Source organism: Streptopelia decaocto, assembly GCF_964273445.1.
Source record: "Streptopelia decaocto genome assembly, chromosome: 3".
Lineage (NCBI taxonomy): Eukaryota > Metazoa > Chordata > Aves > Columbiformes > Columbidae > Streptopelia > Streptopelia decaocto.
Genome location: NC_138656.1, coordinates 22,712,385 through 22,725,187, shown reverse-complemented (window position 1 = coordinate 22,725,187; position 12,803 = coordinate 22,712,385). Strand labels below are relative to the sequence as shown.

General features: G+C 36.9%; 1 protein-coding gene across 12 annotated transcripts in view; it reads right to left on the bottom strand.

Annotated features, from left to right (window-relative positions):
* The window catches only part of ESRRG (estrogen related receptor gamma), a 404,778-nt gene that overhangs the window by 109,396 nt on the left and 282,579 nt on the right, over positions 1–12,803 (bottom strand). For all 12 annotated transcript variants that reach the window (XM_082049951.1, XM_082049949.1, XM_082049944.1 and 9 more), the window contains one exon: positions 4,284–4,400. In XM_082049951.1, the coding sequence (XP_081906077.1) occupies positions 4,284–4,400 (117 nt within the window). The remainder of the gene's footprint in view (positions 1–4,283; positions 4,401–12,803) is intronic.

Genomic DNA, 12,803 nt, shown 5'->3' with positions numbered 1-12,803 from the left:
AACACAGACACATGCTAGTAAGTAGTCCCACAGATAATATTAAAAGGCACATAGTATTAGCAGCATACTAAAAGTAGAATTCAACCAGACCAACTAGCAATAGAGGAAAAAAAAAGTGTCGGATATCTACCCATGATTTCCCATATCAAATTATGTGGTTTACGTCCAATTTTCCTTCTCAGAAAAGCAAAAAATCAACCCCTTTTTTCTCCCTCCAAACGGCTGTATAAAAAAATAAAATAACTAAACCACACAATCTTGTACAAGAATATGGATTTGAGTCTACCACCTGAACTAAACTACTCACCAACTTCCAATGTGTTTCAAAGGCCAAACTTAAAAGACTGATTATAAACCAACAGAACTGAAAACTAGAGAGTGTCTTAGAGCATTCATTTTTAAAAGAATTGTTTTCCCCCACCCCTATTCAGCAATTGCAATATTATTTAAATAAATCATTAAGGATACCTTTGAAAAGTGTCTCCCTAGACTACACAAGAGCCTTTGGTATATCCGTTCTTGTGAACCTGAGAGAATCCACCAAAACACAAGCACAGTCAAAGAAACTGCATTTCAGAAGAACCAATTGTGATCCTTGAAAATCTACTTTTCACAATACTGACACACAAAATTAAAGATCAAAAAAAGTAAAATTTCTTCTTTGAGTAAAGTGTATTCTGCTGTGCTGGTAATAACCATACCTAGGAAAGTAAATGAAAATATGACACCCACATATTTGTCATGTGCATAAAAGCTCATCAGCATCTGTCAAATGCTTCAGTATGAAGCATAACACAAACTCAAAAACCTTCCATACACCTACACTTATGTTTTCAAGTAACAGTCCATTGACTAAACCAAAACAAAGCGTTCCTCTGGATCAGTCTGTAGTAACTTTCTTGTGCTACTCAACAGAAGATGCAGACAGGAGCTGAGACTTCAATCCCATGCCAGCTCAGCCCAGTATGACATTGCTTTACCCTTCCTTCTCCAGCTTCTGGCCCACAGCTTCTAATTTGTTCAGAATCTTGACCTCAGTGTTGCTGGCTATGTCCTGTTGACATCCTTGAAAATAAGTGCAAAAATTCCCCATTCCATCCTGTATTTTGTGTGACCAGAAATCTGGTTCCTTCCCAGCGTTTGACCCAAGACACAGCCCCAAGCTTCTAACACTAGATCTCTCACAGGAACACTGGATGATGGATGAAAATCACCGTTATCTTCCCACAATAAATGATTTAGCATGTAGCTGTTGTAAGAGAAGCCACTCTATATATTTGCTGTAAGTGGTTTTCAGACCTTCCCCTAAAAGATAAAATAAAACTCATGATCTTCTTCCAGGCACTGTCGTTTCTATAATGAATTTTATACGACAATTCACAAAATGACAATGTAATGAGGTCCTTCCAAATGTGAAGGGAAGCGCAATGTCTGATAATTGTTTCACCTAGGATTACATTTTAAAACTTTGTAAAGGAAAATTTCTAGAAGAAAACTCCCCACTAACAGGATAAGATTTCTGAAGAAGATGCACACTGGCAGATGTGCAGAAGTTCTTGTAAAGAATATGATACTCCTCTCAAAGCTGCTTAAACTTGATTTTATTTCAGGTCTGCAACTAAATTTTTTTGTAAATAGATTTAGGCTGTCAATTTCCAGGCATGCTGTGCCATCAGCATGTAGAGACTGCTGTGACAAACGTGGAGGCTGTAGCAGCAAATTTTATTATAAACTGGTAATTGAATTGAACAGGTTTACATTTGAATAGATTTACTGCAGCATGATCTCTGACATGCTGCATGGGACCGAAATCCTTGTCTGTATATAAAGAAACATTAAGATACACTGAGCTGAAATAATTCCTGCTCTAAGTCCATACTAATCAATAAATTTACACCACTTTACACATGAAAGTAGTAAGTATATCATCTTTCTTCACATTCTGTACATAATGGATGTTGTCAAATCCAAAGCCGAGAACTCATCTCCAGCCATTCCTATAGGTAAAAACAATAACACCTGTCTCCAAAAATACCTTTCAAAAACAAGAGAAAAAAAAAATCTCTGTATTCCAGGTACAGTTTTAAAAGTGTACTTCAAATCAATATGGTTTTAAAAGTGGCCACTAATGCAGGCAGAAAAACAAAACACCCTTGTAGGTTCTTTCAGGTTGTCGGTAAGCAATACCTGAAAAGAAGATAAGTTGCCTCCCAGATGAAAAAGTTCAGTAATTTTAAAAAAGCAGAAATTCTGATGTGTTTTGACAGAAAAACTCACACTCTAAGAGTGAAGAACTACGATATGCCCAGGAGTGGGACTAACCAAGGAACTTTCTTTTCGTAGGAATTTGTTATTTTGTCATTGGAGAACTTTCGGAAAAAGTTATGTACCTTTTAGGGAAGCCAATTTACAAAATTCTGACTATGGAAGCTTGTGGAATTGTTTTGCACCCGTTGAAAATGATCATCCATGGAAAAAATCTGATTCACAACGTGCAGCTGAATTGTTTAACTTAATTACCTCAGTTACCAAAATCATGTGCAGAAACACTGTAAATCTGCACACAATTTTGGTAACTGACATAATTACTTATTTGTAGAAGAGTCACTTAATTTCCTCATGCAGTCTCAGAAGCCACACAGTAGATTTTTAACTATATATGTTCATGGACATGCAATGGTGTCCTTAAAATTTAAAAGGTATAAACCAACTGACCTGTATGTACTCTTGGTACCACTGTTCTATTTCCAAACAATTGCTCAGTGTATCTGTACAGTAGATTACCAGTGATATGGAGACTTAACTTCCTAAAAAATATGTTAAGCAGCACAGTCCCTTTCAAAAGATGCCATATTCAGGCATTCTTTCTACAGTATATCTAAACATTACAGTTTAACCTTGAAATACTTGCTTCTAGTGGTCGCCTACATGAGAATTTTGGCAAGGAAGGAACCAACCCATCACCACTGGAAGAGAGGGTCAAATCCTGCCACTCTTACTGAGGCAAAATCCCCACTGAATCTGACAGGAGTTTTGCTCAAGTAAGACTAAGGACAGCAGGATTTGGCTCACAGGATCATAGCATCTGCCAAAGCAGTTGCACAGAACAAGGTTTATTCTTAGTAAGTATAATCCAATAAGAATATGTCTGTAGGTGCGTGATAGGCCTAATTTGTCCATCATCTCTCCATCAGTCTATGCTGTTCTCGGGTTTTACCCTTACGGCTGTATACTTAAACCCATTTTAAATTGCCATCAAAAGATTTGCAAAAATCAGCCATCTATTAAAGCTGACTTTTTAAGCACTGACAAAACAAAACGCTATGGGATCACTTTAAAGTGGTTGCTTAACACAAAATACTCGCCACTAGAGGCAAGATTTAGAAAATATTACACTGATTATATTTTAAAAGGTTATCTAGTTCACAAGTTCACATCTTCTATTATTTCTTTCTTGGTGATAACACTGCACTACAATAATAATGTATACAATTCATGCATATAAAAGTATATTTTTGCATATATGTTAACATCGATAGAAGCACATGGCAAGCAACCAAGATTTAAGGAACTGCCTTTCTGTAATGTAGACAAATCAGGTTCCAGGTGAGACAGAACTGTTTATTGGTAACATTTTTTTATATTTACCTGTTATTTGTTATCTTCAAAATATAACTGACGAATTAAAAATTCAGTACATACTTACAGTGAGGGACCAGGGTTCTCATATGCTTAAAAAAAAACATAAAGAAGGGTGGATTCTCCTCTTCTGTGTGCCATTATTTGTGCCAGTGCAGTTACAGTAACTTCAGTAGACATACTCAAGATTTATACTTGTTTAACTGAGAAATAAATGTTTCAATTGTCCTGCTGAAGACTCAGTTAAAATAGGAAATAGAAGGCACAGTGTGTATTTCTGCCAGAACTAGGACAGACTAGCAAAGGAGGAAAGAAATCTTTGAGAATTCACGATGTTCACGTGTTAAGGAAAATAAGAGGATATATTCTGATGATTATTCTATTAGTTACCTACTGAAGGAGACTGAATGCTGGGGTACATTTTGCTGTATCCCACAAAGAAATATTCCACAGAAGATGAACTCTACACAGATACGCCTTGATTCCCTAGCTTAGAAACAGGCTGTCAAGAAAGAGCAAATATAAAGCAAAATTGTATTTAGAGTAACTGATCAGAACACTTACCCATCTCTTTTCTTTCCTGCTTGCCCTATAATTGTTGCATGTGTTTGCAGAGAGCTACATACTAACTTGATCAGTCTTACCTTCTTTCAGCATGCCAACTTTTAGACACTTCATGAAGCGGCAGGCTTGGCAGGACTTGCGCCTACGCTTTGTGATTTCACATTCATTCGTTGCTGGGCAGCTGTATTCTATGTTACCTGTAACGGAAAGTACAGGAAAAGAGAGGTACTCAGAATCATTCACTAACCAACACAATGGAAATCTGAAGTATGCATACAATTGCTGTTCTGTTTTATGTTGGAATATATCAAGAGTAAACAACGCTATAGAAAGGAGAGACCTTTCACATAAAAATAAAAGGCCAAGTTAAAGGATGAGCTTTTTGAATTTTTAAATCTAGACAGGTGTATTAAAAAAAAAATACAAAACCACAATTAATGTCAGGCTGTGTCTGGCTCCATCCATGGTCCTTAAAAATCCTTCATGCAAGTTGTTCCTTCTGGTAGAAGGAAGAAATTTTGTCATTGATTGTCTGTACCAGGACACTCTTCATTTCCTTTTTTTTCACCAATTTCATCAGTCTTTCTTTGTCTGGAGTATGAAAGGAGATCATTGTGCTTTATTGCACAATCAACTGTAACAGTCACTACAGAGCTTCAACCTTCTCCTTCCACAACAGCAAGCACAGTGTTATCAGGTGAGGTTCACCAGCATGCTATCACCACATCCAGCACGTTCTACAACTTCTGGGTCAGATCTCTCAGCCAGGATACCTCCCCTGCTCTCTTTAGACAGAGTTCATGTACTGAGAGGCATCAGAAACAGGATGGTCCCTACCAAGTCGTCAAGTTAACAAAAACGGGGGAAGATACTTGCTTCTGCCTCTCCCAACTCTCCTTAAAGCCTAGATATAAGCTAGATCGTTAAATGTGAGCCCTCCTGGGCAAAGCAGCATCTCTTCTTTTTTTTGTGTGTGTGTGGTTTTTGTTTTCTTACTGCTTAGCATATATTATTCATTCCCAAAATCAAGAAAAAAAAAAGCCCCAAAATTAATGGGTAAAACATATATAAGCAATTTTCTTTACTTTTTTTTTGAAATCACATCTTTGGGAATCCAAATCCAAATAGGAGAAAGACTTTTTTTTTTTTTTCCTTTTTTTTCTCTTTTGCCCTAGTACCATTGCACTTTTCATAAAACAGCTTAGCTCAGCTCATTCATCTGCCCAGCCATGCATCCTATTGCCCATGACCACATTCAGTATGACAGACTTCGCAGCAGTCAGAAGTTTCACCAGGAAACTGCCTTTTAAATAAAGTATCCCCATCAGCCTGTCACATCTTGCTTTAAAGGTATTTCTTTACTTTCTAACCCTTTCCCCCTGTGATTAAGTGCATTAGTATCTTAATGAAAATGCATTCTGTTTATTGCCCTCTTGGGAAGCAAGAGGTCATCACACCAAATGCATAAATTGTCATCAGAGACAGTCCAAGCATAATTGCAATTTTGCTGCTCCATGTTTGCTGCACTCAGGGTGCGTCCAAGTCCCCTGAAACATGTGCAGGTTCTAATAATTAGCATAGAGTCTGCCTGGGACCACAGCATTGATGAAATATTTCAGAGTTAATCACACTTTGTAAACACTGATTTATATTGACTACCTTTCTCCAGACTGATGTCTCCTCATTAAATATCACATTAGTGGATTGCAGGATTGCACAAAGACTCAAGTGCTCAGCAACTGCTAGTTTAACAGGAAGTAATACTTAAACCACTTACATCTATTGAAAATTGGTTAAGCATTTATGATAAAGGAGGCCTGCAATGTGCAATGCATATTCTGCCAATACAACCAGCATACTTTGCACAACCTGTTCACGCCTTTGTGGGCTTTATTCCTCCTGAACATTGCTGCATGGCTGACTTAGCAATGCTGGCAACTAAAACAGATCTTGGTATGTCTGAATGCTAATGGTTATTATTGACGGAACTAAAACTTCAGTTTAGTCCTCTTTCCCTTCCTTAGCTCCTGAGATGAAGGATATGGCTGGTAGGAAATTTGACACAACAGTTCCTGCAAAACTTCCTTCTAGTACACATTAGCAAAGTTAGGATATAACACTCCTGAGAGGATATATAGGAAAGGATGGTAAGGGCCAGCTTAAAAAAAAAATATTCACATTATCCTTTCACACTCTAACAAGCCATTCTTAGTAAGGCACAACTACTACACAGGGAGACCTCCAAAGCCTTTCACAAATCGTATCTAATTGACTTAATCACAGTATCGTAATAAATGTATTACCATCCCCATTTAAAAAAAAAAAAAAAGAAACAGAATCAGAAATACTTTGCACAAGATCAAAGATATCTTTGTACAAGGTCAGAAATGATCTTGATCAAAAACAAGACCAAGATTATAACACAGAACTCAAAGTAGCAAAGCTTTGTACCAAGGCAAGTGGAGCATTCCTACTATAGCCAGAGCCCCTGTGCAAAGGCACAGATGACAAAGGTACGGAAGCTGGCACCAAAAATTAATATTCAAAATCAGAAAAATATAAGCAAGATTGCTTATTTCACTAAATAGACACTTCTAATACATATCCTGACATTTCAGCTTTGTGCAAAATCCTGTGAAACACAACAAGGGTCCGTAGTGTGCAGCACACTATGCACACACAACGTAACTTATTTTTTCCTGCAAAATCTTTCCACCTGAAGAATTTCAAAATGAGCTACTGCTCTAGTCACTTCGATTCCAGTACTTTGGCACAGAAGGAGAATCGTATCAATTTAGACTGCTTTACTTTAATGAATTATATTTTACAGCAGATGTTCAATCTTAGTTTTTGATGTTAGAAAATAAACTTGGAAGATGTTGGAAAAAGTTCCTCTGATGAACTCAGCAGAGTTACAGTAACCGGATTTATCGGTGCAGCAAAGATCCACATCTTACCAATGGCCGCAGCTGGTTCTCCTGAAGTGTTTCAGCATTTTGGAATATGTCTAGACCACAACAATAGTTCAGGGAAACTAACATTTTGTCACCACATAGGCAGTATTTTATCAAATACCCCCACAACAAATTTCATTTCTGTCAGAAAGCTTTCCTTAAAACAAACAAACAAACACATAAACAACAAAAAAAAAACCTAAACAAAACAAAGAAATCTCATGGAATTTTGCAATGGATATGTAGTTGAATATATATCATACTCAAAATGCATTTTGCCTAGAACTCAAAACATTAGAGGATCTGTTTTGGTAAAATCTTAAATTCACTCCACATTACAGGTCATTAGAGCTCTCATAATTTCTTCTTTAACTCTATACACTAAAAATAAAGAAACTGAAATTATTTGAAGAAGTGTTTGGGAATCTGTACAAATTCCTTGGTACACTACATGCACCCAGGATGCTCAAATCTGTATTTTGTTTCAATGAGGAGGACTCAGAACGAAGCTCTACCATTTACTTGTCTACTGCATGATGCTAGAGCCTGAAGCTGAGCAGCAAGGAAGATTGTAAGTGGAGTTTGCCCAGTCCTGTCAACAGTTGGAGAGGTAGCTGTGTTACACAGCAAACAAAATCAACATGGCAGCTCTGAGCCTTTAAACTGGGCTGACAAGAATGATCGAGCAATTTATAATATCTCCTGGCTGGTTTTCAGAAACAACTGGGCTCTGATTACTTATTTCAAGTCTTTTGTACAATTAGTTTGCAGGCAATATAATTTTCTCACTCCTTAACAAAACAGTGCAGCTAGCTGGCTGATAGAATAACACTGTATATGCAAAACTCCTGCCTGAAGTGCCAGGGGATAATTTGTATATTCCTTCCAGTGGTGTAATGGACATTTACAGTTTGGCAGATAAAGGGCTGAGTAATGTAAATTAGCATGGCATTTGAAAATAAAGATAGATGTCAAGTCTTCACTCTCCAAACACATTGCCCTGTGCTGTAATAATACAATGGGATTTAGGCCAGCCTGAGTCCTTTCCTCTCCTCAAGAACTGAGGAATGTTTATTTTTAAACTGTTCCTTTTTTTCTACTGATTTGTTAAATTTTATTATCTCAGCCAAAAGATGAGAAAACACTTTCAACACACTGTGCCTGTCAAGAGCAACTGATGCCATTTGAGATAGCAGGTGAACTACTAAAACTTCTGCTGTATAACCAGCACTTTGTTTTCAGATGCTTCAGGCTGTCAGATCTTTACACACAGATTGAGCATAAGTGGGCCAAGGTAACATTTTTGTCATCTCACAGATGAAGTCTGGAGGTTATCTGAATCAGATGTGAAGCCACAGTACAATTTTAACGGTACAGAGACTTACTCGATGGTTTTACAAGCCAGGTAACCGACTGGACTTGGTCAAGATTCTAGAGACCATTTTGGTCATTTCTTGCAACACTCAAAGTAACAGGAGGAAAGAGAACCATGACAAAGAAGAGGCCTGGGCCTTATGCCTTGGCATCTTATCCTAAATAAAGTTATTGTGATCAACAGTTGCAACTTTAGTACCTCAGATAACAACAGTGCTCAGCTGCTCTAAAATTGGCTGCCATGTGTGACACAGGCTGAAACAAGCACCTCTCTTCCAGAAATACTGACAAGAAGAGAAGTTTTACTGCAGACAGTAATTCTTAGCAGAAGCATTATTTCCCTTTTCACACGGCATCATTTGATATTATAACACTGAAGAGGTAAGAGGATTGCTAGGAGCTATTGGAATATGCTCAGAATATCTTTGGACAACCAAAAGACATGAGGAAGGCTGAGATTCAGGATGAAAATGTATTTGGAAAGAGTAGCCATGAGCCACTAACAAAAGCAGAAGGAATATCAGATGATATCAGTATTGAAAGTTTTACTGTGTGGGAGTATAGGCCCAGAAGAAAAAAAAAAAGGGGGGGGGGAAGAATTATTTATTCCCTCAGTGTGATCATTTTTTGCTATAATCAGCTCATTAAATCTATATATCTCTTTATTTATATCCAATAATGCCCCATTTTTCTCCCAAACTTTCTCTTCGAGCTTCTGTAACCTAATACCTTTTTTCAAAAACTTATATTTAAAAAACAAGTGTTCTCATTGTTCTTAACAGAGGTTACTGCATCACTAGATTTAAGTCTTTCTGCAGTAAGTTTACCCTGGGTACCACCTTCATGCTCTGTTTTCCTGGGTGACAGACCCAAAGGAATGCACCAGCTTGTCTGTGGACTGGCTTGCACAAAACCTCTGGAAAATGAAAGGTAGCCAGGATTACAGCCTTCTGGGAATTAATAAAAGAGAAGTCTTAGAAAGAGAGACTGGAGGATCTAAGCCAACACAGAGAGTGAATTACAATGTGTTAGGTCACACCTCGAAATGTAATCCAACCAGAACGGAAAACAGTTCCTGATCAACTAGGAGAAAAAGGTGCTGTTGGAAGTAAAGAGTTACAGGTTAACTTAGGAAAAGATGGATAAAGTCCCAGATGGACTTCAAAATGTATTTGATGTTTATAGGTCTTAGCAAAGCTGAACTGAGGAAAGTAAAAATATTTTCTCTCAGGTTAAAGTTTCAGTTCTTGAAGGCTCTGTTCCCTACTTTGCAGTCAGAACTCAACTGAATTGTATAAGTAAATATTTTTAAGAGTAAAAGTACTCTTATCGATAAGATTTCAGAAATGGGGTCAGGTTGCAATGAGGCTGGATTTGAGCCTAACTGAATCCAGTTTTGGCTGACAAATCCCTAGACGGATTCACCTGATACTGTAGATAGCTCTGTGAATTCTGTTACCTGTCATCTAGAGCTGATTAAGCCTAAAGTTGACTGTATTCATGATTTTTCACACAGATGACTCCAGAAACACCAATGCACACACCGAGTTATAGAACATTTAAAAATTTGGTTCCTAAATGTCTCAAATATTTTTAAAGATGGCAGGACCATGTATGAAGGATTTCTCTTATGTCTCTGTTGCTTGTGCTGTCTTTTCTGTTACAATAAGGAAATGAAGAGAAGCAGCTAGTTTTTAAATGACTCTATAGTGTTAGATGGTATTTGACAGAGGGACACAGCTTAAAAGTACTTTAAAATGAAAGCACTATGTTAAATTGCCTAAAAAAGGGCAGAGTACTATGTTACTGTACTAGAATATAATTAGAACTTCTATAATGAATATGTTATTTCTTTTTGTTTTATGCCCAGAAAGCAACATGAATGGACATTTAAAATGAAAATGTAAAGGTGATGCAGGCTGGTCTGAATGCATGACATTTTTGCATCTACCTCTAACTTTAGGTAGATGAGTTCCCAGCATCATAAAAACCACCATAATTTTCAACATGAGGTTGATAACTAGGGGCTGTTGAATGACACCTGTAAGGGCCCAACTACCTTTGATTCCCATTGAAGCCAACTTCTTTATCTTCAACAGAAATTAAGGGCATTTCGGTCATCATGAGAATCAACACTCCGAAGACAGAAACAGCACCAACGCCCTGACACCAGGGAGCCACTGAAGAGTTGTCCAAGTCAGAAAGACTGAACCATCTATATTTTGTCCCTACCGGTATTTTATCAGGGTTGATTTTGATACATCCCACCAAGGCAACATGAAAAATTGTCATTGCTAGTGTATGACCACACAAAACAGCTCAGTTCGTAAAGCTGCAAACCAAATAGTTTTCACAGTAGTAAAAAAAAGTAATTAAAAAAGTTATAGAAACATTAAAATAAATCACTTCCTAGCTAAGACTTCACATGTCTCTAGTTTCAAACTAGACAGAGCTTCGTAAGTGGACTGGAAGCTTTCAGAGATGTTTAAAACAAATAGAGATCCAAACCTAATTATAATGGCATTGGTACATACCACTGCACCAGTACTATTTGTAAACCAGATCTCTTTTTGAGTATTTCTGGTGGGTTTGAAATAGCCATACACAAATATGGATGCTCATTCTTATTCCCCAATAATCTAAATGCATCATATAATTTACAAGGCTGTAAGGAAAGCAGAGATAGTAAAAAGAATAGAACCTTTTAAAGCTTCTCGCTGGTTCTCAGATTTCAGCCTGTTTATATTTTATTGACTCATCTTGTTTGGCTGCCATAGTTACACAATGACATTATGACAGGATTAAAAGGCATGTTGGAAGGAATTAAAAATACTTGCCCACTGGTTCGGTTGACCCCTAGGCAGAGAGAAATGAGGGGAAAAGGGAAGTTATCTATCATTGCTTGCTTAAAATATTCTTTGAAAGAAATGCTGATGCACAGACTTTCACTTATATAAGGAAGGTGAATGATTTAATCAGGTAATGATGGATTCAGGTGACATTTAGTGTTAGGTTCACTGGAGGGCTGCCATCTTTGCACCAAAGCCAAGGTCCACAGACTTTTACACCAAGATGCAAGCCTCCACCCTAACTTTCTATAAAAAACTGTAATCCTAGCTACCAGTTAAGATGCGAAAAGCCATAAAAATCTTACTTAATTTGTTTTCATTTCCTCCACAAAGGTGACGTGCAGTATTATAGGAGTCAGCTTTGAGAGATGCAAATTAACCTTTGGAAGCCACTTTGGTCATGTGCAACTTCAAATCAAACTTCATGTTCCCCATTTTGAATATCTCCTGATTTGAATTTACATAGCTAGTTCTAACTTCCCTGATTAAAACTTCCTTTTATATATCTATATATCTATCTTCCTTTATATATATATAAAAAAACCTTGCTTTATATATATATTAAAAAAATCTTCCTTTATATATATAATATATTAAAAACTTCCTTTATATATATATAAAAAACTTCCTTTATATATATATATATTAAAAACTTCCTTTATATATATATGTATATATATAAAAACTGTTCATACATTTACAGATCAAATTGGCTAGGTAATGGGTAAACGCTGAAAAGAGGGCTGAAAAACATGAACACTAAAGGGATTAAAACCAAGGTGAACAAAGTACAAATTTTAATCTAGCTCCTAGTTTGGGCAGGCTTTGAAGACCATAGGAACTACATCACTGTAGAGCTGAAGGTGCTTAGGTGATCAGCATAAAATGAGATGGCAGACTTGCTCTAGTTCATGTAATGACCAAAGCCACAATGGTATTCCCAGGACAGAAAATTTCTTGTCTATGTTAGAAGACATGGACAGGCAACAACTCTCGGATCTTCAATGAGGCTACGATTTCAGGGCTCCTTACTCCTGAGTGCTTTACCCAGTCTGCGAATAAATAGAAGACTGATATCTCAATACTGTTCATCCAACAGTTATTCCTTACAAAATAAACATAAAAACCAAAAAGTAAAAGCCCAAGAACTACAAGGACTATCGAATGCAAAATATTTTAGCTTTTGTTGGAAAATTCAAATACTGTCTAAGGAAATATTAAGTAAGCTCTGACACTTTTGCAACAAGCCTTACCAGGAAGGCAATGTATCAATAGCCAGGCTTTTCATGGTAGTTTAAAAAATCCAAAGACAACAGTCCTGAAGATTTGGAAGGTGTGAGAAAGAAAGCTGTGTAGATACTGGCCATTATTTTAGAGAGATGAAGGCTAAAATAAAACAAAATAGTAAACTGTCTTTGAAGTC